At 43.5% G+C, this 26,201-nt stretch overlaps 1 protein-coding gene and 1 long non-coding RNA gene across 3 annotated transcripts in view; both read right to left on the bottom strand.

Annotated features, from left to right (window-relative positions):
• The window catches only part of LOC126416081 (uncharacterized), a 265,597-nt gene that overhangs the window by 168,820 nt on the left and 70,576 nt on the right, over positions 1-26,201 (bottom strand). The gene's annotated exons all lie outside the window — the stretch shown is intronic.
• LOC126416080 (NF-kappa-B inhibitor cactus-like) lies at positions 929-25,080 on the bottom strand. Of its 2 annotated transcripts, none has more exons than XM_050083566.1 (6): positions 23,934-25,080; positions 23,724-23,829; positions 23,190-23,442; positions 3,802-3,893; positions 2,954-3,211; positions 929-2,150 (listed from the first exon to the last, which is right to left on the bottom strand). In XM_050083566.1, the coding sequence occupies exons 1-6, from the start codon at positions 24,638-24,640 to the stop codon at positions 2,073-2,075; spliced, it is 1,494 nt and encodes a 497-aa protein (XP_049939523.1). In that variant the 5' UTR covers positions 24,641-25,080; the 3' UTR covers positions 929-2,072. The 2 variants fall into 2 exon arrangements, with proteins under 2 accessions (XP_049939523.1, XP_049939524.1); XM_050083567.1 differs by having other exon boundaries at positions 929-2,147; positions 23,934-25,066.

Below are 26,201 nucleotides of genomic sequence, written 5' to 3'. Positions count from 1 at the left end.
ACATTATATACTTTTCCCATTCTTTTTCCAAACGCTTGCAAAATTTTTCAGAAACTTTATCTCCTCCAGTATTTTGAGCCACAAGCTGAAGCCTTAGCAGCAACATAATGTCGGCATATCTACTTCCAAGAAGTAAAACTGTACATGAAAACTAATCTCATAAATGCATAAATAGTTTAATTTGTTTTTTGTTTTTGGGCAGTCTAAGAGTTGAATTACAGACATTTGCTATGTAGAGGAGTATCTAGCACGGAATTATCCGCTGATTACTAATATCTCAACTATCACACCACACATTACATAGTGCCAATGACAGTATGACAATAATTACTATTGTCAAAAATTTATTTCCATCTGTAAAATGTCACTTTTGTTTTGCAACGATTGGGATCTTTTTTTCCTCCTTCTAAGGAAGCAGAAAGAGAGAGTGCTAACTATGATTCAGGTCATGCAAGCATGTACTGCCTGAAACTGTTTTTAATAAACATTCACGTATTAAACCGAGAAATACTAACAAGGTACTTGACACGACACTATCTTCATCTATGTTTTGCAAACGCAAAAATATGTAACCTTCACAATGGTCGGTCAATATCATTCACCTTGGTAATGTGTCAAGATAACAGAAGATACTGTAACGTAACAAATAATGATTTTAAAAAATTATTTTCCCAGTCTTTGGACTAGGCCCTCTAACATAGCTGAAAAATTAGTATAGTTTTACTTGGTGACATCTAGAAACAATATAACCTTTGTTAGAAAAATAAATGAAACTATGGATTGTGATACAGCACTTATGCTCTTCTTCGTAACAGAACAAATAATAGATAATTCAATGTGGGCACCTTATCAGACACTTGAAGTTACATACAAATAGATTTTGCCTCTATGACAACAACAGTTTAGGAATGGGGAAAAACAACACTCATTATAATTAACAGCATTTTATTCAATGCCTCTAGCTTCATCTTAAAATAGTTGCACTTACATACCAGTATTTACAAGATGATACACAAAAATATGTTATACTGACTGGCAAATACAAGTTCATATAGAAACCACAAAAATGTGGCTTCATACAACGTGTAAATATAGATTAACACTTCAACAACTTACTAAAACAAACAACAATTACTTTCCACAGGCAGATATCACAAACTTTAACAGTAATTCAGTCATAAGTTATTTCCCAAAGGTTAACAACAGTATAAGGCAGTGACAACTTCAAGTTTTGAACTATCATTTTGCCTGCAAAAATCTGCCTGCTTCCTGAACAATATACAATGAACTTTGCAACACTGATTGTGCATCTCAGAAAAAGACGCATAAGTATAGGCATTAGATGAGTAATAAATAACAATGAGCACCGAATTGTAATGGACAATGTCACTTTGAAATGCGTGAAAATGTACAGTATGTATATTAGTTTAAAATATGCAGGTACAGTTCTTAACAAGCAGAATATCCCTGCGAACAGTTTGCTGCTGAACAATATCTCAGGAAAAGTCACTGAATCACATTAGAAATATGTCTTTAAGACCCTTACAATTAATTTAAAATTACAACTTTCATAACTGCAAACAAACAAATTTATTGGCAGTGAAACCTTTTCCTAGTAATGAGCCAAATAGAAATTTGTAACCAGATCTTTCATCCCGAGACTAGAATGGGATTCAAAGGGTAGGAGACGGATAGAGCAGTTCATTTAATGTGGAAGAGAATACAATACTACTTTCTCATTAGTGCACATTAAGCTGCCAGGATCCGGATAAGCATTCTAGAACAAACTAGAATGACATAGGTAACAATCCGACCATCTTTTCCACTTTTCTTTCCACTTTATTGGACCAATAATTTATACAATCTCTGTAGTCCTCTGATCCCAAAGTACATAGTTATTCTCAAATAGTGATTACCAGAGAATGGCTGCCAAAACACTGAACCAGTCCATCCACCACAAGACAATTTGAGTATGGCACAGGAGTCATCTTCCCCAGTTGCGTACCTCCTCAGTCACAACCGAGCTGGTGGCTCACTAAGCCACATGTAGCCCGCAGTCTTTTCGTGCCTCTCTAGGCAGTGATGTCGACGGGCTGCCCGTTCATTCTTAGACTGCTAAAACCAATGTCGCGCCCAACCTGGTACATCTGCTGGTCAGAAAAAAAAAAGAACACAATCAGTTCCTCAGATCTCAAAACACCCCCTCCTCCTCCCAACAGCCTAAAAGCAGCACTAACGGACAAAGGACCCATTTACACTGAACAAACACACTACATACAGGACAGTCAAATAAATAGGAATGGCAGATTTGCACAAGAAATACTGAGCCAAAACGTGAGCACAGATTACTTCGACCTTCATGCATATATATTACACACCATAATATATGGTAAATAAATATGAGAATGGTAACATTCTCAGGATGTGCAGCAGTAATTGCTATCACAGATGACAACTCAAGAGCCCTGTCTTTCAAACTCTTTCATTATATTGCTTGTACCTGTGGTGTTAATCAAATTTGTACTCTTTCATCATCAGGTACAACATGAAAGGATGCAAGCAGGAGTAGCTACTGTAACATTCACCACAAATGCATAATTTGTAGTAGTTTCAGCATCTCCTTTGTTCCAGCAACATTTGCTTAAGGAACATGGGACGTCTCAGTATTTTAAGCCATGTCTGAGACTTAGATACACGCCAAAATACTTCTGACCAAAAGCAAGAAAGACAACTCTTGGGAGATCTGTAAGTGCTACCGATGTAATGAGTTATATCTGTCCACACGTGACAGTCTCACTACATCAGCCTACCCATAAACCCTGAAGGGACACTAAAACCCTTCAAACTTTGCACGGGAGCCTCACGACTGTGCACAGAGGGACCCGAGACGGAGCAAAGGAAAGGGCACAGTTCCCATGCCAGATCAGGCGGCAGCTCCAGCGCGTCTGCTCACCTCAGCGTCACTGTCTTCACTATCTTCTTCGTCACTCTGTTCGTCATCCGGTAGCGGCCTGGGCTGCGCGCCGTGCTCTCTCAGCTGCCTCGCGAGTGCCGAGTCTACGGCAGCTGCCAGTTGGTAAGCGGTGTAGCCGGCGTACGTAGCTGCCTCCAGCTGCAGACCGGTTGCCAGCTCCTCCACCAGGAAACGCGCCACATGCGCCAGGCCCAGCTCGATGCACAGGTGTAGTGCTGTGCGACCACTCTTCCCGTCCTACAAAACATACCAGAATTCACTGCTTAATTCTACATTTTTGGGTGTCAAATTACACTGTGGTGTAAACTGTCTCATATCTTCAGTCACTAGCACAAATACCACCAGGTAAAAATTGTAAATTTAACATTATAGTGCCCACAGAACTGGAACAACTAACACAATAGTGCAATATCACAGCTGTAAAGCTGACTATATATAGTCATCCCCCTTATTTTCCAGGACGTTTAAACAGTTTACTCCTGGAAAGGTGCTTGAAACTGAAGCCAAGCACTTTAAGAATTATGCATGCAAACAATGTGACGTAAGTACAACCTCAAAAACGTTGTAAAGTTAAATATGGAATTGTGTAACTTACACTGTGTTCAATGTTTTATAAAGTGTTACTAAGGAGAGAATATTTGCCTCTGTCTTTAATAGGAATAGAAATGCAGAACTGTCTAGTCCTTATAATAACGTAAGAACTCTGATTTCCTAAAACAGCAATAGTTGCTGTATTCCTCATGAGTCTCAAGGAATATGTTTAGTTTAGTTACGCATTACTGTCAATTAACTTTTACAGAATTCACGCAAGTATATCGATCACTTACTTTGGCATTGATGTCTGCACCACACCAGACAACCAGATGCTTTATGACTTCCACATTGCCACTCAGTGCTGCCATGTGTATACACATCTGACCTGCAACAAAGGAGAAAAAAAAACCACGTTACTTTGGAGTCTTGGACCCTGACTGAATTTAGGACAGTGTATGTCCCACTTAATTGGTTATTTACTTCTATAGAGAAAGTGTCACTGAACTACAACAATATGACAATGCAGTAGCTAGAAGGCTACTCTTCGATAACAGTTACCTGACCAAGTTTTACGTTATCTCATATTTCATTAAATGAACAGAGCTTTGTAACCAAGTATCAAGTGGTAAGAAACAACAATGGAAACTGAATAATGAACTTATTATAGTGGCTTCCGCCAGCTGAGGATAAGAACAAACGAATGGGGTACTGGGGAGATACTACCAATGGGCATCACCGTAACTATTAGCAGTTCAGGGGCAGCAGAAGGTGAGTTCCTTACTCAGCAGAGGTTCAAGACAAGAAAATTTAAAATTATCCCGGTAATGACAGACGTGGTGAGCCATGGGGCACGCGCCATAACCGAATCGGAGTGACGTGACGAGGGCAGCATTCCAGAACAGGACGAACCGACAAAAGCACGCACCCGAAATAACACGCGCCCAACCATGCCAAGGCACAACGGGTAGCAGCAGCTGAGTCAGACACCCAGGTATTCTGGGACCCTCGCCTCTGCCAACCGACCATTTACTTCTACAACACGCCTCTCTCATCAGAAGTGATGTTATCTTTGTCGATCGGATGCACAGCGCGAAACTTTCCGATGGACAGACTTACTCCTACACGCTATAGTGTAGTAATATGTGCCGCTTACACGTAATACTAACGTAAAACATAACAAATGAGGAAAATACGTCGTTTTTCTATCACAGCACAGTTCCTGTTCTGGTAGAGGTAGTAGCCACACAAAACCTTAATGCTGACATGCGCTTTGTGGAAATACGCTTCACACCCTGTTCAATCTGCTTCAGAACAGATCGATTTTCACTAATCCAAGTTTCTGCAAGCAATGGCATTTGGCATTTGATTGTGCGTGCGTACGGATGAGGTGCTGGCGTGGACAAGCAAACGTCGGTTTTGACGTAATCTCCGTGGCGGAGTATGGCAAGAGACATGAAGCAATCAATTACTAATTGGTGGAAAACTTTATTCGAGTATATGACAGTCAGTTTTCGTTCGTGAGATTAAATCTCAACCGTGTCACTGTAAGGCAAAAAGAGTTGTCGCGTGCATAATATTTTTAACGAAATTCAATACAATTTACAGACATTGATTAAAAACAAATTTTCCTAGAACCAAATACAGAAGGGGAAGAAATTAGGATATCTACTGCAGGTAGTAAGATATGAGGTATGTGAAGTCGAGTCTTTTACGCGGTGTTACAGTGGTACGAGTGGCAGTTTCGAACAATCCTCCATCGACCTGAATTATTTATATCAAATCATTTGGATATATATTCAACCGAAGCGTAACTTAATGTGAAATGAGTTTTCCGTTCCATAAACCAGTCATTACACTGCACACTAGATTTGCTGCTCATCTTTCGCAACACAATGGAAAATCGTTATCGTCCACGCTCCACATATCTGAAGCACTCTGTTGGGTGTACAAGGATTTTTTGACGTATGGAGGCGCTGAGAATTTGCGCATGCACAAACCACGCACACTATACCCAATAATACCAATCTAGTGGGTCCGTCTGTCGCACGTATTACACGGGTAGTGTGAGTGACGGGAAACGAGGACACCCTTATCATACATAAAGGATTCCACTGAAGCAGTGAGTTTATTCATAGTCTCAAGACTGCGCTTTATCAGGCTCAATTGGACAAGTGAGAGTCGGAAACAGAACTCCACGTGGAACATGCGCAAGCGTTGCCAACTGCTACGAAGCGGGAGCAGAAGCATGTGGGTACGTGAGCAAGACAGAAAACTGGCTACGCCGCATTGTATCCTCGCTCCCCTCGTGTAGCTGTCTTGAAAGCGCCAAGATCACAAGCGGTCGTAACACGTGTGAACTATTAAGATGTCGAGAAACGTGCAGACCTTAAAATCCACACACGTGCTTTTATTTTAGGCCATACGATATGAACGGCGTAATGATATGACGCTCTTAGTTAAAACTTTCGTACATACAACCAGAAAATGTGCAAAAGAGTGTCGGTGAGAAACTGATGTCAAACCGGCCAATCTGTACTTGCCACTGGAGGAGATTCTCTGTTTCGCTAATACATTTTAGTGCCAACCCGTTTCCCTGCTGTATGTTTATACGCAAACAATGAGCGTTATATGGCTAAACGCCATAGTTACTTCAATATATCGGTAGATACACGTGTTAACAGCACATTCTCTGTAAGCTATCACTTTCAGAAAACAATAGCTTAGGGACACTGCTTCGGGCGTGTCCACATCGGGTGGCGCTATTAATGGTTACGCAGATCATCGAATTGCATCGGGACGGCTATTTGATTACCAATCGATAGTATTCAACATGCAAAAGGGTACGTCGCACTTCCACCATTTACTAGGGATGGGAAAAACATAGGTTAAAACTGATGCCGATGTTTTAGTTCTGAATAACGGTATTTTTCGGTAACTGTTTAATCTCCATTATAAGAGGTATTTTTATTTTTTATTGAAAACAGGGTATAGTATCGATATATCAATTTACCTCCGCGGTGATGCCAGAATTTTTGCTTTTCATAAAACTCTCTTTAAAAACAAAGTTTGGTTGGAGGTTCTGAGGCTTCTGGAAGACAGATATTGTCTTTGAATGATATTGATGAAAGGAGTCTACTTACGAACCAGGACATTATAGAGTATTTATAAACAGAACGGACAATAAATACTTGCCTACGGATTAATGGATTACTGAAAATTTAGCTATTGTTACGTTATTGTTCCTGGTAAATATATTCTGTCTACTATCTAAATTGTTTAACTTTTAGAAAGAGCATTTTTGGTTTTGTCAACAAAAAATCAACTGTATTCACATTCCCATTAAAAATCGAAGATACATATCTGACTAATAAACATCGAAGTAATAAAGGGAAAAAGCTGCACATTTTACCCGAAAGCTTATTAAACGTCTGTCATTTCTATGAAATAATACAAAACAAAGGGAGTTATGGCAACAATAACAAAGAATTCATTCATAGCTTGCAAGAAAAATATAACTTAGCTTATCTGCCGCGCGCGTATGTGTGTGTGTGTGTGTGTGTGTGTGTGTGTGTGTGTGTGTGTGTGTGTGATATGCTTTTGTCTGCTTGTATCCCTTGGAAATGGTTTTCAGCCTTTAGCATTGAATATTCGCTTTTCCATAGTAGTGATATATTCGATTACAACACTACTTTCGAGCAGAGATTTAAAAAATTAGACTCAGAGGAGAACACTGGTGAATTGCTGTAGTGTTCACCCCGTCGCGAGGAAAGGAGCAAACACTGGACAACGTTTTTTTTTCTATTTACCCATTTTATTTGATATTTTTGTTCTATATCTCTTGGAACTTACAACGTAAAATTCTGCAGGAGAACTATTAAATCTTTGTTCCATGTCTACTTTGCTTGAAATATCAGCAATTTCAGAAAACAGTTATTCATAACGGTTTTTAACTGTCAAGTACTCGAGATGAATACAACAGATGTGAATGAAAAACGGTTGGTCAGAAATAACCGCCATCCCTGTGCTATGGGTGCACGGTATAGATTCGCAACGCTACGCCCTAGCGCTCATGTCCGCCATAGTTCGGGAACGCAGCTGCGGTGTTCAAGGTCCGGCCAGCACACGTGGACACCAGCTGCAGGTTGTTTTAACGGTGCAGGTGCGTCAGAGCCGCGCCATTCAGCTGCCTGTGGGAAGTCCGAAGCCCGCTGCAGGGGACAGGTTTCCCATTTCTGCGGGGAAGGGAGCGACGAAACAACAGCCGTCACAGGTTTTCCCACCGGCCGTCAGCGGCAGCAAACAAACTGCTATCAAGCACTTGCAATATTCCCCAAGGCTTGCCTGCACTCAATGGCCGGAACTTTGCAATCCACTTGCCGGTCAACAGATGGGTATCGCACACAAGTAACCGCTCTTCAATCTTCTCCCAAGTGACGTACAAAAGGCATTCTGAGTTGAAATTGTCCCAAATTATACACTGCAGGTGGCTTGAAATGACGAGTTACGCGACTAACAACGAACACCAAATGGCTCTGAGCACTATGGGACTTAACATCTATGGTCATCAGTCCCATAGAACTTAGAACTACTTAAATCTAACTAACCTAAGGACATCACACAACACCCAGTCATCACGAGGCAGAGAAAATCCCGGACCCCGCCGGGAATCGAACCCGGGAACCCGGGCGCGGGAAGCGAGAACGCTACCGCACGACCACGAGCTGCGGACGAACACCAAAGGAATGGTCGACTGGACCAGCATACCAAGGTTATTCGTAGTCACTTAACATCTGCTCTCAACAAAGGAACAAATATATTAAGGATAACAGTACGATTTTTTTTAACTTTGTTTATACATACCAACGGGTTCACCCGGCAGAGTATTGTATTCTTTACATTACTTCGGCAGACTGAGTTCGTCACTGAGTAGCTTGTTTACATAGAACAGCCTGCACCACACAGCAAAATAAACTAACGGATTTGAAATACAAAAAAGCACTGTAATGTTGCTGGAATTCACAAATTCCTTTCTGATGATTTTTTCCCTTCATCTTCTATCTATTCACTTCTTCCTGCAATGTCACACGACTAGCAGTAAAGCTGGTTTAGCAACCGTGCTCCTGTGAAAAATTAACATCCAGACCGACGACAATACTGGGAGGGGCAAGTTGGGAAGAGGGGGCTACAATATAATACAAAAAGTATTGGCCGAAGTGAATATGACACTGTTAAATCACAAAGTATGACCATATAGCAAACAGCAATGTCGGGGGAATTTGCTATGTCCTGCACGTGGATATCAAAATATCCGTCAAATTGGCCTGTGTAAAATTACGTAAAGGTGCCACTTTATGTTGTACACAAACCTGCGTGTGTAATTATTATGAACTACAGTTCCCTTATGCCACATTTTGAGTCGAAGTTTATTTTCAGTACGGGATACCGAACTCTTTTTATTCTTTGGGATAGCACAAGCAATCTGCTCAGACGCTATTTCTCTTTTACTTATACATCGTTGCGTGTATGCGTTTGTGTTTCCTGTCAGTCATGACCTGCAGTACAGGTGTGAAGTCCAAAATGGAATTGAATGCCACAGGTCAAAACACATCGGCTCGTTCCTTGTATACCAGAAGGAATTTATCTTATTAAATGGCGCGTATGTTGAATTAACACTGAAGTATGTGGTCAAAATTCCTGGTGGATTTATTTGTCCAGTACGCGCAGGCAATCTTATGTTTAATTCCAGTCCTGCATCTGTGAAGAAAACAAATACCGTGATAACCAACCAATCGCCACCGCAAACTGAATGAAATCTTGCACAGTACACTCATGCGCCGTAGCATTCCACAGTACTACTAGTAGTCCACACTTAGCACTAGACAGTGTACGGGTAGAGAAGGGGGGCCGGGGAGGGGTGCATGAATGTGAGATGCGGCCGTGATGACGTAAGCCAGGCGCTACGCCGTTCACATGCGCTCGTGAGCATGAATGACGCTGTACCCAGAACTCGTAGAGACAAACAGTGCCGGGAACTGTGAAATCCCACCGATCGTCAACATCCGCCGCGTCCGGAAGTGGCGACCGGACTTGGGCGGAACAGTTCTGTGGAACTGCCCTTGGGAGTGCCGTAGGCACGGAACGCTGGCTAATTAATGAACTGCGGCCGGTGTGTTGCGGAAGCCTGCCGGTAATAATTACGCGCCACAATGAGTTCCGCCAGGCCACACTGCAGAGCAGAACAGTGAATGGCTCCGCGCTGCAGTGGTGGCGCTCTGCTCTTCCACCCACGCACCTGGCGGACCCGGAGCTCTGGCGGAGGTCACGCTACATTCAGGGGCTTCCCTCCAGCAGAATCCAGCAATCGGCCTCTCTCCCAGAGCCTGTACAGTTCATCGGACACGGATACGAAACAGCGCGGGGGACGGTGATGCCAGACTCTGCTACGAACGTCCACGCCTATCGCAGAAGCCTTTATGCTGCTATCTAACTTGGCTTAAATCTATTTCGAAAATAATCAGCATCCAGATGCATAAAAGAAATTTACTTTTTTAACCGGTTTTGCCGCACGGGATTAGCCGAGCGGTCTCGGGCGCTGCAGTCATGGACTGTGCGGCTGGTTCCGGCGGAGGTTCGAGTCCTCCCTCGGGCATGGGTGAGTGTGTTTGTTCTTAGGATAATTTAGGTTAGGTAGTGTGTAAGCTTAGGGACTGATGACCTTAGCAGTTAAGTCCCATAAGATTTGACCCACATTTGAACATTTTAACCGGTTCTTCATAAGGTTATACCCACCGCATTATTTGCGAGTGTTAACTATAAGATACATACAACAAAATGCCGTGGAGTGCCTGTATAAAATGGTATTTTCATCCAATGTCCAAACACGGTACGCACGATCAGATAGACTAGCACTTGAAAGGATGCTTTCAGGCTTCATCGACTCACGATTATTTTCCCCCAGAGTTGCACAAAAATGAGTTGCTAATTACTGAGGAAAATAGTGCAAAAGGGAATCGGTAAACTCTCGCATTTTTTGCGGCTGTGTATTAGAAACCTTCAACGCCTGGCCGCTGAGCGTTATAATCTAAGTTAATTAACAGACGCGGGCTGTTGCAGCACCAACAATAGCCAAAAGAACCGGGAACTTATAAATAGGATGAAAAAAAGTCACACTGATTCCACCCTCTTGCCAACTCTCCTTCAAATCACCCCTCACGACGCCGTACCCACGTCTTTCACTGTTAACTACCAATGAAGAGCATATTCGGTCCAACTCGGCTCTTACATTAGATGCATCACTAACTGCTCCCGCTAGTGCCGTAACAACGTTACTCGTCCCGTCTTCCGGTAATTACCAGTCCAGGGCTGCCAACTAGCAGCTCCGTTACCCGGTCGCCTTTCTAGCAGACGTGCCGCTAGCTCATCGCAGCGTAGCTTTCCCGTTCTCTATTCGGCTGCCAGGGATTCCCAGCGGACGCATAACTTTCTCGCCGTTGCTTTACTTCCTCTCCTTTCTCCCCCGCTAGCCCGCTCACAAAAAAATCAAGCCCAAGAGGCACGCCACGCTATGTCCGCTGTCAGAGGAGGAGGAGGAGATTAGTGTTTAACGTCCCGTCGACAACGAGGTCATTAGAGACGGAGCGCAAGCTCGGGTTAGGGAAGGATGGGGAAGGAAATCGGCCGTGCCCTTTCAAAGGAACCATCCCGGCATTTGCCTGAAGCGATTTAGGGAAATCACGGGAAACCTAAATCAGGATGGCCGGAGACGGGATTGAACCGTCATCCTCCCGAATGCGAGTCCAGTGTGCTAACCACTGCGCCACCTCGCTCGGTGTCCGCTGTCAGACTCGACGGGGCATATGCGCAGTAGGAATAGCGGAATTTTGTAGTGGCGACAACTTTTTAGCGCAAGCTACTTGCCGACATTGGCAATAGTTTGTTAGCATAGACCACATTTGGAGAGCAACCGGTATTGTCTAAGTGGTGCGCAGAATATTGAAAAAAGCAACAACAAACTTACCAGATCTATACCACAACTAAAAGCAGGGTGAACACCCTTATAGCTCCTAAACGAAAGAATCCACACAGTAGCTTCGCTCATCAGCCGTACCTTCCATGGGACTGTTTGCGATAATGTACAACAATTATCTCGCTCGTCAGATATATATTTAGTGCTTCCTTTTCACTCCTTCCTTCCAATGATCAGTCAAACGCAACACTGGAAATTGACACATTACTAAGAGACGACATAAAAATAGTCATCAAACGTAATCATATTCCCAAAGTGATTGTTATCGACTTCCCACCCTCCGTTACCTATTTAGCATTTGCACTCCGAATGCTGCCACTTATTAACTCTTGCCACTGCCTCAAAAAATACGTCGACAGTGGTGGCACAGTACCGTGGCGGCAGCCTCCAGACGGGAGTCTATGAAAGGCCTCTGGTGGGCTGCAAGCCGGCTCTAGCAGGCCTACTTTGGCGCAGGAAATCCCTGGCGCCGCGAGTGGGTGGTCGGAAAACCCGCTCGGACCTTGGTGGCCAGCGCACTTCCTTCTGGCGACCAGAATCACAATCGGCCGCCGCTGGCGTTCAAACGCGGAAAACGACCCGCCACCTACAAGGCAGCAGTCTCCTGAATAGGTAGAGCTGCAGCTTACATAATGCTCTGCACTTTTACAGCATACATGCAATGTAATCAACCAGTGCTTTGAAATAAAACATCTTACAGGCTAACAACGTTTCCAACGAAACTAAAAAATACAAGAAATACCCCCGTACTGACTTGACAATGCTAGAAGATGGCGCCACTATTCTGTACAGCTTTCTGGAGGATTCGAATTTTTTTAATACAAAATGCTTTTTACTGCAAATTTGTGGTTGCCCATATCGTGATGTTAAAAGAACAAGTAGAATCGTAATATTCCATTTACTTTTACAACTTACACTTTCAAGAATGAACTCTCAAACTGCCATTATTGTACAATATCAGCTGTGGAGTATTTCAGAACAAATGAAGATCTATGCCAGGCCGGGACTGGAACCCAGATTTCACGCGTGTCGCGAGCGATCGCCTTAGCCACATCCGGTGCCTGAGCAGACTTCCTCCATCCTCGCGTCTCTACACTCCCTTGGGCACACATGATCCTCACACATGTAGAGATTGTTTTCTCTCCTCATACTGCCTTGCCATGGCATGAAAAACTTGCGAACAACCATGCATGAGCAGTAGTAAAGCAATATTTGTACCTTTACTTAACTACCAAAACTAAATTCTGGAGTGTCACTATGAAACATTTGGGAGTTCGCCGACTATTCCTTTTCGTCTCGAAGTCGCAGCTACGGCCTACATACAATATAGTATCAACAATTTGCCCGTCGCGATGACGGCAGCCAGTGAGACGCAGCGGGAAAAAAAACACGCAGGGAAATGTCGTTATCGAGCAGAATACATAGGTGCCGACCTCTTGCTCGAGCTTTGTGTTACAATCTTGCTTGTCTTTAAATTAGTGCTCGAATCGGAACAAAAGCCGACCTCAGAGAGAGGATCGAAGTGTTGATTGTTTATGATTAATGATACCCAAAACCTGATTACTTTATTAAGACTGATAGCTGTCCACGAAGGCTAGCATGTTCGTTTACTTTTAGTCTGAATAAGAACCCATCCAGTCACAATTTCTTTGGCTTTCTCACTTCAGTACATGAGAGCAAGATAGCCGTTAGAGGAGAATGTATAGAGCTGCATTTTCTATGGTAATTGCATCACGTCTTCTACTGAGCACTTGCAGGCGAACAGGAAACGACTGAAACACACACACACACACACACACACACACACACAGACAGACAGACAGAAGTATCTATTACAGCAGGCGCAGGGTAGGGACCTTTTACAGCTGCTGGACGCGGCAGATGTGCAGCGAGAGGCCTGGGGATTCCCGAGACCTCGTAGGGCTTTGCGGCGGGGAGGGGAAGTAGGGGAGGGCTCGGACGACCCCGCTCTCACCTGCACGCCACAGTGCGGTTCGCAAGTCGCGCGCCCGCCAGCGAATTGCGGCCACAGCGATCTCGGTGCACGTGTACCGCTCCGATACACCAACCGGCCGCACAACTCCATCAAAGACATCCATCTACTGTGGTAGCTTCACTTCCTTCACGCTCGATAGCACAACAGCAGCCGTCAGCGAATACCCTCCCTATGTAGCGCTCGAAATATATCTGGTAGCCACAAGCTATACTATCTCTCACCGGATGGTTAAAGTTTGCTTATTTGCGTTGGCAGCAGGTACCAAAAGGCCAGTTAAACCTGGACCTCGTTAATGAAGCGTTTGACTGGGTACCACAGCCGTACATGCAAGTGGGAGAAACTGTCGATTGGTAGTATTCCCGCTCGTGCAGCATGGATGTGTTAGCAACATATGTGCAACTGCACTGTGAATATCCACGCAGTAACGTGTGGCGTACTGAGTTTGCTTTGCTTGGATATAATAACCTTATCTAGTGTCTCTGTCTCTTTCCGAAATTCTATGGCATAAGTAAACCCGCCACACCGAAAAAAAAACCTTACAACGAACAACAATCGTAAAAGGGGTTGTTGGGTTACTGCTATGGGATATTTCTGTAAACTGTTGTTACCCTGAACCGTTATAGGCAGCTGTACAGTCGTAATTCCGTTCTCGTTTGTGAAATGAAGCAGATGCCATGAACAAAACAAATTACCTTCAAATTGTTTCGCTGTCTAGTTTTCTATTTAATTCACGGTGTACAGATTTTCTGAATTGTCTATGGAAACGCCTTAACAACTTTATGACATGGAACACAGAATTAGCTAGAGCAAAACTCCAAAATATCAGCATCAATAGCACAATTCTACCATAAACATAGCATACAATGCTCAGTACAAATATAGCAAACGCCTGTATACTTATAAACTGGATAATACAGTGACATTCTCACAGAATTAAAAATTTGGAACTCACAAAACGTCAACGAGAACATTTAGAAATGTTTAAACATACGAGCATTTTCAGATATCAGAAAACAATAAAGATATTTGATGCCAGTACAACACATTCATCGTGAGTTATAGTGAACCGGCGTAAAACCGGGGAGAGGGGGTGGGGGGGGGGGGTGTTCTATGTCCATCTTTCGAAATTGTATTCTGGTCAGTTACTTTATATATTAAGGTTTTCAAAAAATATTGTTTTTAATGAATTCTTCTACCAGATTCCATATATGTTTTTAATTTTTCAGATATATTTAACTCAACACTTGATGTGTCAGTAGCAGATGTGTCTTCCTCCAATGAATGTCGTGCTCAATATTTCCAGGTTCAGGTTCTTCCTGACACATCAGTATCTCTTTAAAGTATTTTGTGAGCGAAAGTCAACAACAATAAACGAAACTCCAATTTTTAAAATTTTTGTGGTGATCATAAAGCCGGAGTATACGTTATAGAAAGTTGACTGGTACTGCTGTGTGTGAGCTGGAATGTATTTTCAGGTTCTGGACTCTACTTTCACATCAGTACATCTCTACAAATTTTGATGTTAATATAATTCAACAACAATTAGCGAATTTTTAAAATTTTTTAGGGTGTGCATGATGTACCCACTCGGGTAATACGCGTTATGGGAATGCCTTGGTATTGCTAGTGTTAACCACAGAACTAGCAGGTAGCTCACACAGGCCTTCTTTCAAGTGTTTTGCAAATATCCTCCACTGCACCCCCACGTAACAACTGCACGCAATCTGTGTGTTAACGAACTGAGTCGCTCAGGTTATGCAACCACAGCGAGAGCCCGAACGTTGGAAATCAAATTCTTCTCTCCCGTGCCGCCCCTTCTCCTCTCCCATGACAGAAGTACCAATTCAGCATCAGTCTGAAGAAATTTAAGAGGTAGAATCGTACAGGATATAAGAAGTTGGCACGCGCATACGAAACCGTGTTGTGACCGCTCGGGTGACGGGTACGCCGTGGTCGAACGAAACAAGCGAGACACACAGGGTGTGCCGCAGAGGGGGTGAACGCCCGCAGCCGGATGCGGCACACGCCGCAGCCTGGAGACTTCTCGCCTCCCCAGCCAGCCCGTCTCAGCCCACCGGTCGATACTTCCAGCAGCGCGGCGCGGCCCATTGTATTGTAAACACGCGCATTCCCGACGCTTGCGTCATTGCCGCCCTGCCACGTGGGCGAGCAACGCCGCGCCAGCGCAGACACACGGCGTACGTTCCGTCGTACGTCCGCAGTGTCGGGTGCTTCCAACTTCAGCTTTCTGTATCGACAGAGATGCTTCGCTCAGCTGTTTACCCTGCGTTTCCACCCCTGCCTGGTAAAGCTCTGCATTACGTAAAAACTCTGCTCAAGTTAGGCATTTCTTATAACTTAATAAGGCCTGGCACCCGGGCAAGAAAGGAAAGAACCGTGCCCAAGAGTACCTTCTCTCATCCGTAGTAGAACTGTTAAAAGCCACTATCCTCAAATGTTTTGAGACTTTCCGCCAGTGCGGAGCTACGAACACTGTTTAGAAACATGTAGTGGACAATTTTTTTGGGGGAAGTGGCTAATCAAGGGCGCCTATACAGCAGGCAAGAGGGCCCAAGCACCCTCCTCCTCCCCCCCCCCCCCGTAGCTCATAGGGAAAGGATAAAAAAATATAGCGCAAAGTTATTTTCTTCAATAAAATGACTGAAAAGTCAGTATTAAACACCGTGCCCCAGGTCTTGCCCCTCCTCTCAACAAACGCGGCTTGCAGGAAAGGCGTTTAGTATCCATCAATATGTTGTGCAATGATGGCGTTATTGCAGGCTCTAATAACTAGGGTGTTACGACTCCCATATAACTATCGAAGGAAAGAAGGCGAGCGTGTGCAGTTTTCAAAAATGTATGTGAAATCTTATGGGCCTTCACTGCTAAGATCATCAGTCCCTAAGCTTACACACTACTTAACCTAAATTATCCTAAGGACAAACACACACAACCATGCCCGAGGGAGGACTCGAACCTCCGCCGGGACCACCCACACAGTGTGCAGTTTTACTGAGACGAAGAAGCATGTAACATAGTTGCGCTTAAGTTGAGGAAGAGGTGATAAAACTCACATCAGGCACTAGAAATACTGGAAGGTACTGATGAGTGAACAAAAAGAACCACGGGTTCTTGTGTGCCACATGGTCAATCAAACGATCGATCTGCACCAGATGTCGAATGGGCACAGTTAACCGCCAGTCTTAATTTTGACCGAACAACGTTCACTGCCTGTCAAGATCCCTCATCAATTGCTCATCACGCGACCTAAACTTATTATAACTTAGCTAAAATACATTGAAATCCAAACATGTCCTGCAGACGAAAGGCCAATTGATTACTTCCAGGAAGGTAAATAGTAGAATTTGTTCAGATAATCCACGTAGGAGGCTTCACTAGTTTAACAGGAAACTAATGGAACGAGTTACAATGGACAGATACTGAGACTATGCCTACCTTCCGCGTGAATAAGTAAACAAATCGATTCTGCTCTTATAACAACCACGGTGTCAAGCGCACTGGATGCCATACAGGAATACAGGCAAATTACTATTAATTCTCTCCTCTGAGGGAAGTGCTCAGTTGACCGTGTACCAGCAGTAAGTCAAAGGCTACACCAAAGTGGTACATCTCGCCAAGAAGACGAGAAATTGCTGAGTGAATCCCCCCCAACAGGCGCTGGATGGCGCCGCCTGGCGGAACGTAAAAAGCAAGCGGCGAGGACCTCGCTTCAGCGAGGCCTGGCTGACTTTGCGTCACGTCACGTCGGCCCGGGGGCACCCGATGGGTGGCCGGCAACCTCGGACGCGGCGGGGGATTCCCGCACTGCAACGGGACCAACCGGCGCAGCCCTGGGTCAGACCACTTTCGCAGTCAATTACCAGCCGACCGCCTTCTCCCGCACTCGTGGCACGGCGAAAATGGCTCATCGCCGTAACAGCCAGCCAACATGCCGGTATCGGCGACAGAAACCTGTTCCGCAGCCTTCATATCCAGGTCGCGGAGCGCAATGCAAAACTTGGCGACAGAAATACGCCGGCTCCAGATACCCCTGCCGCATACTGCGTTACATTACTCAGCAAAGCAACAAGCGTGAAGTTCCTGCTGGTATTATTACCATTAAATACCGATAACTAAGTAAATCATTTCGCTGGGAAGAACTGACAGTGAATTGCTGCTCCTGCGCGCTAAAGAAAACATCGCAGTCACACCTATTATGTGGTGCAGCGGAAATTTTACGTCTAATTTGCCTAGAGCCTTCACCGCTTAACAAACATACAACAAAGAAACGAGTGCACAGTAGTGGGTCAGCGAGTTACAGGCGGTAACTTGAATAATAGAAGGGTTCGATTGACACAGGATCCGGAGGCATCAGGGAATCGTCAATTCCGTAATGGAGGAAGACCTATTAATAGGCATGAATGCAATGATCAGTTTCAAATGTGTGTAAGTTACGAGAAGCCAGATGAAGAGACTTGCACGAGACAGATTAGCGAGCAACGATGCATCAATCCACTCTTCAGACTCAAGACCGTAACTATTTACAACATGCCAAGCGAAGGCCGAAGAATGCTAAAATATTTGAAAGAGGAAATAAGCAAAAGTATGGTATTATGTGACATTTGAAATACTTACGAGGGGTCGACTGATTATAATTTCAAACACGCTAATGAAAATTCTATACTGTGGAACGACACAAGTAAACGTTGTCTTGTTTAACAATGTGCAGCGTGTTATAAACTGGAAGTAATTCGGTACCTTTTACAATAAAATCTGCTACATGTTGGAGAGCACATTTTGCAATCACATAAACGGGAAGCCAAGCAAAACATGATGCAACTGCCCAGAGACACTGGCCGGGACATGCGAGCATATTGGGAACGCAACTTGCGAGTCAGGCTGTAGCGAGCTCACAGGCCGTGGAAAGAGCCCAGGCACCATCGTGGCGACACGACCGCTTGCGAGAGCTCGCCGGGAAAACCTGGCTGGCGGGAAACAGCGCAGCAACTAGGTTATCCACGCAATGCCGAGCTCTGCGGCCCCCGTAAAAAAAACCTCTGGGCCTCTCCGCCTAGATAGTAACTCGAGTTACGCGCCACGGACGCTTCCGCATCCACGCAACTTGAGTGGGTCCCAGCACAGACAATTAACATCCCACTCAGTGCCCTTGTCGCTACAGAAAACCAAAACTGCTGCAGTATGAATTGATGATCAGGTGTATTTCCACGATTAGTTTCTTATCTGATACTTTCCCATTTCACATCAGATAACAGCAAGGCTCGATAGACTTTTGACGAGGTTGGACAAACCCATCGTCCACCTAGAAACAAAGGAAAACCGCAGTGGAATAACAAGTTGACGTGCAGTGCATTTGGAATTCCCTGACGTCCGCTGGAAACGGCCCGGCCCCTTTGAGTCAACCAAAAGACATAACTGTTACGGTATATTAATAATTTTTACATATGAACCGTCTGACAGCAACTGAATAAAACACAATTTTAGTGCCATACGCGTTTCGCCTTTATTTTCTGCAAGGCATCATCAGTGGCCTGGAATATGTACGTATGTTAGGTATTTTATTTACACTTTTGTCATTGTGCCTATAGGTTATAAACAGTTTTGGTGGTTGGTATTTCCTATTAAGTAATAATGTTTTGAACTGTACTTACAGGTTGCATGGACAATTTCCTACATATTACACTCCTGTTGCATTTTTGGTGGTGTTCTTCTTCCAATGAACGCCAATTTGCGGTTTTTTCCCCATTCCACAACACTATGCACTGAACGCTTGTTTTAAAGCAATGTTTTGGTTTCTGTTGCCGACTGTCAAATGTTTTTGCCAAAGATCGAATATTATTGTCAAACTTATGAGTGTAACTATTGAAGTATCTGTGGTCTGTTCGTGTATGCATTTGTGTGTGTGTGTGTGTGTGTGTGTGTGTGTGTGTGTGTGTGTGTGTGTGTGTGTGTGTGTGTGTGTGTGTTTTTTGGTGTGATATATATTTTTTGTGCTGTGTGTGTGTGTGTGTGTGTGTCCAGATGATGTGGGGAAGAGTTTTCTTTTTTTTATTATTTTTTGTTTTATGCTATCATTTCCTTTACTAAGTGTAGTAGGGAGCCTGTGCTGATGTGTGTTTGTTCATTTATCACGTTTGTTTTCTGCGATGGCTTTCTGGATGTGGAAGTTTTCTTGCATTTGTATAAGATGTTTGTCATGGTTGCTTATTCTCATTATTTTCATTTCTTGTTCCATGTTTGTAGGATGATGGTTGTAGTGTTTTAAATGCTCTGCAAATGTGGAATGGTTTGTTTCAAACTTCCAACATCTGATATGTTCTTTGTACCTTGTTTGAAAATTCATGTCATGCCTATGTACACTGCATCACAACTTTGACATTCAAGTTTATATATTCCTGATTGTTGGAATTTGTCTCTCTTGGTATCTGGCTGGCTTAGGTGTGATTGAAGGGTTTGCCCAGGCTTATATGCTATTTTGAAGCCCTGTCTCTTTAGGATGTTTCCAACTCAGTGTGTTAGTTTATGTGTGTAGGTCATGGTGTACCATCTGGTTCTTTTCTGTGTGGTGTTGTCATTGTGTGTGTTTGTAAGTTTTCAGCTTGTGAGTTCTTTTGTATTGTGGAACTGTTGTGTTTGTTTTTATTAGTGTTTTTATTTTTTGATTGAGCTTGTGTACCACATGTGTGTCATACCCATTGTTCCTAGCTATTTGTATGATTGTACTCATTTCTTGTTCATAGTTTCTCTTGCTGAGTGGGATTCTGTTTAATCTATGTAACATGTGTCTTAGTGCTGCAAGTTTCTGGCTCTGGGGGTGGTTGGATGTGGAATGTATTATTGTGTCTGTGGCTGTTGGTTTTCTAAAGATGTTAAATGTATGTTTACCATTTTCTTTTTTAATTGTAATGACAAGAAAATTTATTTGATTTTCTTTTTCAAGTGTGAATTTTATGTTCTGATGAGCTTTGTTTATTACTGAATGGAGTTAATCTATTTTTTCACTTGGCTCATCTACCAGACAAATAATGTCATCCACGTATCTGTACCAATATATGATTTTGAAACTTTCATTTGTGGTTATCTTATCAAACATCTGATTTTCTAGGTGACTGATGAAAATGTTTGCTAGTGTTCCTGATATTGGGGATCCCATGGGCAGTCAATCAGTTTGTAGATAATATTCTTTCTCAAACTGAAAGTAGTTTTGTTCAGTTGTCAGTCTGAACATATCTGTTATTTCTTTTATTTCATCTGTGGTGAGGTTGCTGTGGGATGAGAGATTTTGTTCTATGATTTCTATTGTTTCTGTGATAGGGATGGAGGTACACATATTTTCTATATCGAATGAAATCAGTGATGCTGTGTGTGGTACCTGTATGTTTTCTATTAGGTTTCTTGTGTTTATCACTGTTCTGTTTTATACTTCATAGTGTTTTGTAACTAACTTTTGGAGGTGTTTGGCATTGTGGTATGTTGGGGCTTTCTTGAAGTTGATAACAGCTCTCATTGGCATTCTGTCTTTATGTACTTTCGGTTGACTGCGGAGTGTCGGTGCTTGTGGGTTTTTCTGTGTTAAGTACTATTTCTGTTTGTCTGTGAGTGTATGTTCAATGTTTTTCAGTGTTCGTTTCACATTTGCCTGGAATCGTGTAGATGGATCTGACTTCAGTTTTTGTATGGCGTTGGTGTTTATGTATTCCTTGGTTTTTGTGATGTATTGCTCTTTATCCATGAGTACTGTTACATTTCCCTTGTCTGCTCTTATTAATACGTTACTGTCTGTTAACTTTTGTGATTCTTTGCAGAAAATAAAGGCGAAACGCGTATGGCACTAAAATTGTGTTTTATTCAGTTGCTGTCAGACGGTCCGTAAGTAAAAATTATTAATATACCCTAATATTACATGCAACTGAGGAAGACAGGACTATAAAAGTTGAAGATGACAGATAGCTGTTGCCAATGACCACTGGGGAGTTCCTGCTAGCCGGCCGCGGTGGCCTTGCGGTTCTAGGCGCTACAGTCCGGAACCGCGGGACTGCTACGGTCGCAGGTTCGAATCCTGCCTCGGGCATGGGTGCGTGTGATGTCCTTAGGTTAGTTAGGTTTAAGTAGTTCTAAGTTCTAGGGGACTGATGACCTAAGATGTTAAGTCCCATAGTCCTCAGAGCCATTTGAACCATCTGAGTTCCTGCATTCTTGGTCGTCTAAGGACAGGAAGTGGCGGGCATTGTGGAAGGCGACGCACCATTACTGCGGTACTAAGAACCCGGGTTGACTGCTACCTCTTTCACAGTTCCCCCGGTTACTCACGCACCGGTCATTTCAGCTCTGGGAAGTACACGCCTACACACAAGCTGTTTTTTCCAGTCAATTACCTACACGTGGCTTGTTTAACTGCAGCTAGCCATACAGTTGATGTGTATTCCCAGCTAATGTTTAAACTGGTAAACACTATAGTGTAGCCTCCATCTGTTTGGAATGATAAACAATGGCCGAAATAATAATATCAACAATAGGGAAGAACGTCTATAAATAAAATACTAGGGAAAGAACACTGTGGGTCTGAGGTTGTTACTGTTTCAAACGCTGAAACTGCAGGGAACAACTGCCAACAATGTACACAACATACAGAATTAATAGCTTCATTGGCGGGTATGGCACGAATCATTTCTCCTTGCAAGGAAGGCCAACAATATATCCTCCTACTACCAAATGAGGCTCATGTCAACAATTTGCACAGTGCTGTTTCATTTCCACCCACGACTTAATCCACTATAGCATGATCAAAAAACAATAAAAAAGCGTTCTCTACGTATATTTCAAAGCTGTACCACACTTTTTAAGAACATCTCTGATGATAACGGTTACTGATACACATAATATGAAAGAAGTACAAATGTACTGGTCAACTACGCAAACGGAAGTAAGAGAATGTATGAAATACATTAACAGGTGTGGAAATAACTGTTCACACAGCTAAAAGTTCCGTAGTGGCCACTACTTTAAACATTTCGTAGTTTATGTACGATATAAGTTCATGAAAATTATCTTCGGACACTTGGCCATTATCTAATATACGATTATTGAATTCACCTGGCAATATTAATTTTTGTGATGAAATGTGCATATGAATCAGTACGGGGTAGTCTATTACCACAAGCGGTATTTGGCATTCACATTCGGTGGCTTCTCCAGTTCTCAACCACATAAATACCTTTCAACCTAACCTACGCCTCGGACCACTCTACAGAGCAGTCACCACAATCAAAATTTCAGGAGGGAGGAGCAAGGGGGAAGGGTCTGGAGGTGATGTTGCAATATCACAGTATAGTTGTAAACAATGTACACAAACAACAACAACAAAAATAGCAGGTGCTACTGAGCTCTTTTCCAGCTCTTTGGAATGCCAAATTGCTTTTCCCCATGAGGTCGAAGTCTGTCGAGGTAGTTAATGTCAACAACACAAAACAATCAACGTGTAGCAATTATGCTGTTGTGAGAATGAAATAAAAAAAGCTACGCCATACCCAATCGAAGGCGTGGAAGAACAAACCCACTACACAATTTCCCATAGGCCCTTCCAAAACAGATGCGACATGTGATAGATAATGCAGTGGGGTGCGGGCGTGCTGTGGACTCACCGTCGTAGTTTCTCTCCTCTAGGTCCTGCGGAACATGGTGCTGGTACGTGCGATACCTGAGGCCTGCCATCGTTTCTTCCGCCACAGTCACAGGCTCAGTAAGAGCGCGAACACAGTCAATGTCGCCATTGAGGCACGCTAAATGCAGAGCAGTGTTTCCCGAACGATCACGAATATCCACCGTCGCACCCGCGACCACAAGCCTCCGGACTATCCTTGGCTGTCTCGTAAGCACTGCCAGGTGCAGTGCCGACTGTAAAGAAATGGTAAAACATTGTTACTAATACCACTGATTTGGGATAAAAACAACTGCTGATGGAAGCAAGACGTTAGTTCTATGCATCTAACCTTCTTAACCTGTTTAAAGTAAAACGGCAGCACCATCTTAACATTGTTTACACAATACGACCAGTCTATCGTTTTAATTCACACGATAACCTAGCCTACAGAGGCGCAAGACAGGAAGTCTTTAATGCCAGAACACTAAAACAAAATGTCTAAGGACTAATAACGAAAAAGAAAAGAGAAACATACCTGACATTCGTAGTTTACAATATCTAGGAAGCATGGGTGAGGTGCCATTTGGATGAGAGCGTACACAACTTCAATAAAGCCTTGTATAATTGCAATATGAAGTTGCCTGCAACCAAAAAATTACAGTTAGTATCTCCCCACCTTCAACACACATGACAACAAAACTAAGCGGCTAGAAAAAAACAAAAGAATTACATTCAAACAACTTACGTGTCGCCATCTTCATCCTGTTGATAGTACAGTTCCCACGCAGGTGCAGCAACAGGTTGCTGCTGCTGATGATGATGCAGCTGTTCGGAACTCTGTTGCGGCTGCGTGAGAGATACTTTACTCGTCGGAGACAGAGGCGAGATATTCGTAAAAGTCGTCGCCACCGCCGAATCCCGACTCCGAGACTTAGAGAACGGGGCGTTCAGGTCATTTGAAGGGCCAGAATTCAGATCGTTCGTAGGGCTTATACTGAGACTACTGAACTGCTCGTTCACGTCAACACCACTGTCCAGCCTCATGGAATCTTCCTTGTCCAGTCTCATACGGCTCTTTGAGTTGTCCTCTAACCTGTCCTCAGAAACTGACTCTTGTAATGCACTGTCTGTAAACTTCCTCGAACACGAAATGTCATCGGACGACAAACACTGTTCAGAAACTATATTCGCACCCGACAGAAAACCTGAATCAGTCCTGCCTGAATCGTAGAGGCAAGCACCGCTGTCCCCGTAGTTCTTCATGCAACCGGCAGACGACTGCTCTTTGCTGGACAGCACATCTTGTCGTTTTGCACTCGAATACAGATGAGGTTCCACACCCGTCGATGGCTGAACTCCATGGGGATACGCCTTGGCTCGAGCGGAAGCACAATCTGAAACCAATTCCGCTCTGTCAGTACGACCAGACGACGGTTGCTGTTGCGGCCACATCGTTACTATTCACTGCGCAAGCATCCCAAGAAAACGCGCTGCACACTCAAACTCCTCTCCACACTGTATCACTACAAAGCAGGCACTATCTCGTTGCAGCACTTCCAGAACAAATGTACGAAAACGGATGTATAAGGTAGCACAGCCGAAATTTCATAGAAAGAAACACTACGAAGCTACTGCACGCCTGGTCATTCTCAAGTCACAATGTACACAAAGTGAGCGAAACACTTTCCTGTCCTCCAACAACACTACTGCTCCCTTCCGAAGTCAGTAATGCTCTGAGCAGCTCGCCGCAGGTCCGTGATATTTTTCTCCGACCTTCGGGACTTCGCACGACCTTTCGACTATAGCCATGTACGTCTGCGTCTATGGATCGCTCGGGCGGCGGTAGTGGGGGAACTGAGGATGGAGGGGAGGGCGGTACGGGAAAATCCCACCAATGGGCGGAGCTACGCGGACAGCTCGCTGCAGAACTGTCGTCATAATCCGAAACTCTTAAGTGGCAATCATCAGGACAAGGGCATTTCGCAGAGAATTTTATAATCGGTATTTCCACTGTCATCAGGTAAATACTATTCATATTGCGACACAAACAGACAATTAATAAACGCTCTTGGCGCGTAATTTGAAATTAACTGCCTCGCAAGAAGACTACTTGGAGATTATTACTATCGAATGTTCTGTCATCTACCAATTTTGGTGACAAATTCCCAAGGCTTCAAACAAATGCAACGCTGTTACCCGGTGAGTACGGTTACTCCTTTCAAGCTATTACACGTACAAAACTTCTGCATTTCATGTTATTTCTAAATTTTTTTTTAAGGAAAATATAGCATCGCCATAAATCGATGGTGACTATAAGTAGTTTTTAGATGAAATGTACTGTGCATTATTTTAACATAGCGCGAATTAAACTCGTGTTATCATGAGAGAGTAAAAAAAACACGAAAGGAACTTTTAGTGCACGAATTCAGTTATTATTAGCTTAAGAATAATGCAGTTGTGATAAAGTAACGTGTCAATTGTTTAGCAACTATAAGTAAACATTATTACTTAAATGAACAACAGTTCGTTAACGACTCCCGTGCCGTAGTGTCTCCGCGACGATGCAGTGAACGCCGCTGCCATCTCTCGGCCGCAGCGTGAAAACTGTGTACGCGGACGGACGGAGAGCTGATGCGTGCGCCATCTCTGAACGAAGAACGTAACTATTCCGTACCGCGGTAGGACTGAAGTAGCTATGGACAGAGCCTAGCGTTAATGCACATCAAAACAAATAATGACGATCATAAATGGCTTCCGCGATAATACAGAATTATGTGAAAATTTGATGTCAACTACTGAGAAACCACCACACTGTAACAGTCAAGAAGGAAAGAAGTAGCAAATTTTAATGCGTTTGCAGACAGAATTCATACATGGCAGTGTGATACAAAACTGAGGTTCCTACCTGTAAGTAAAATGTTCATAGTTTTGCGACGTGTGTTTTAGAAGTCTTAAGTAATGATTTCTCCTTACAATGAACTCTTGAAAGACGTCCTACAAGTAACTCTAAAAA

This window comes from Schistocerca serialis, chromosome 8 (genome assembly GCF_023864345.2).
Source record: "Schistocerca serialis cubense isolate TAMUIC-IGC-003099 chromosome 8, iqSchSeri2.2, whole genome shotgun sequence".
Classification (NCBI taxonomy): Eukaryota; Metazoa; Arthropoda; class Insecta; order Orthoptera; family Acrididae; genus Schistocerca; species Schistocerca serialis.
This window is presented reverse-complemented; position numbering and strand designations above follow the sequence as displayed.